The 1728-nt window shown below is 38.6% G+C and overlaps 2 protein-coding genes across 2 annotated transcripts in view; one reads left to right on the top strand and one right to left on the bottom strand.

Annotated features, from left to right (window-relative positions):
- Window positions 1-114, top strand: part of LOC106103953 (monocarboxylate transporter 10-like) — a 2509-nt gene extending 2395 nt beyond the window's left edge. The window contains exon 3 of the mRNA XM_013283870.1: window positions 25-114. Within this exon, the coding sequence (XP_013139324.1) occupies window positions 25-114 (90 nt within the window). The remainder of the gene's footprint in view (window positions 1-24) is intronic.
- A 1573-nt stretch (window positions 115-1687) lies between these two features.
- LOC106103954 (SCY1-like protein 2) overlaps window positions 1688-1728 on the bottom strand; it is a 3321-nt gene continuing 3280 nt past the window's right edge. Inside the window, exon 4 of the mRNA XM_013283871.1 lies at window positions 1688-1726. Within this exon, the coding sequence (XP_013139325.1) occupies window positions 1688-1726 (39 nt within the window). The remainder of the gene's footprint in view (window positions 1727-1728) is intronic.

The raw sequence follows: 1728 nt of genomic DNA on the forward strand, positions 1-1728 counted from the left end.
TGGGCGCTGCTGCACAACTACCAGTACCGCACGTGCTTCGAGGCCGCGGCGCTGCTGCACGCCGCCAGCGCCGCGGCCTTCCTGCTCGCCTCCTTCACCACACGCACGCACTAGACTGTCCGCTTCACTCACATGTATTTAGGTCAACTATCCTCATCATACGTAGCTCTGCTTTGTCCGTTATCTTTATACGAACATACGTTTGTTGTATTAATTAATTTGATTTATCTTTTTTTTTTTCAAATATATTTCATTGCACATTCCCGCCAAACCACTATTGTGGTTTATAGGTTTGTTATATTCCTAAAGTGGGTTTATATAATACGGCAATACATTAAGAATTTCCGAGGTGGAACCCACGAATAAAACTCCACCGATATTTTAGTAGTCGTTGTGTTACATTGTTCAGTACATTAAAACGGCACACGCCGGCTGAGGCCGTGGCGACGGAATTGACGAGGAGCGCGATGAACTCAAAAGTTCAAAAGTATGACATTAATCATATCTAATTATAAAAGTGGCATAGAAATAAAACAAACGTCAGTTTTATTAGTTTTTCTATAATAAGAGATCATTACATTTACAATTAACATGTATTTAGCAGTGTAGTGGTAGAGTGGAGACACACATGTGCCGCCGCGCCGCGCCGCGCACACTATGTTGACATGGGTGTTCAGACGCGGCTGCGACATCAGACAAACTTGCCTTCTTCTGACAATAGAACGCTGTGCAACTTATAATTAACTAACTGACGCACTCACAGTCTACACTAGTGGTGACTAGTGGTCACTGACGAAGTCCCTCAGTGCATGCTTAGTACAGATTGAGGAGATGTCGATTTGGTAATAAATAATATGTTTTGAGAAATGCATTTATACCAGCAAGTGACAGAGTTATATGATTAAACAACATGAATGATAAGTTATAAATTAATACAAAGCTCAAAGCTCATTTTCATTAAGCTAATTTATATCTTATAATAGCGGCTCGTTTAATATCATGAGCGCGCGCACACCTTTCACTAAACTATCGCACAACTGTGTGCGACTGTCGATTGTATCACAGCACGCACCTCCATATAAGCTCATAGAAATCAAAGCGAGACTAAACAGTTGTGCCATAGTTTAGTGAAAGGTGTCCGCGCGCTCTTTGTCTTAGATGTAATCATAGTAATAATTTATTGAATATACATTTTTATTTTATAAATGAAAAATTATATGATATACAATATTTTATATGTTTTACATTTAAATAAATAAAATTCGTTGAATTAAACCAACAATTTAAATAACTCCCTCGCAGCCGGACTGCGCATTGCAGTTGCCGTGCGACAGTATAACATGAAGCCAAACAATGTTTTTTACTCTGAAACTAAACAACTAATAAAGAAAAGAAGCAAATAATAATTTGCTCTGATTCAGTGAATTTATTAGTTGTGAAAACTTCCGGCATATCACTAATTCTTGAATGTAATACATAAGTACAATATACCTAATGTTTTATAAAAGTTTTACACAAAATACAGTTAATTATCCTGCGACTTACTTGCGAGTACTTGCGAGTACTTGCGAGTACCAAAGTACATTGCTATATTTACTGATTGTCCTATACAAAGAGTTCCTTCTCACACTCCACACGTTACCCTGACAAAATACTCACTTGGGAGTGACATTATTATTCGATTTTGTTACCTCCGTGTCGATTCCACCTCCGCCTCCGCCTCCGCCT

Source organism: Papilio polytes, unplaced genomic scaffold (genome assembly GCF_000836215.1).
Source record: "Papilio polytes unplaced genomic scaffold, Ppol_1.0 DF823692.1, whole genome shotgun sequence".
In the NCBI taxonomy this organism is placed as follows: domain Eukaryota; kingdom Metazoa; phylum Arthropoda; class Insecta; order Lepidoptera; family Papilionidae; genus Papilio; species Papilio polytes.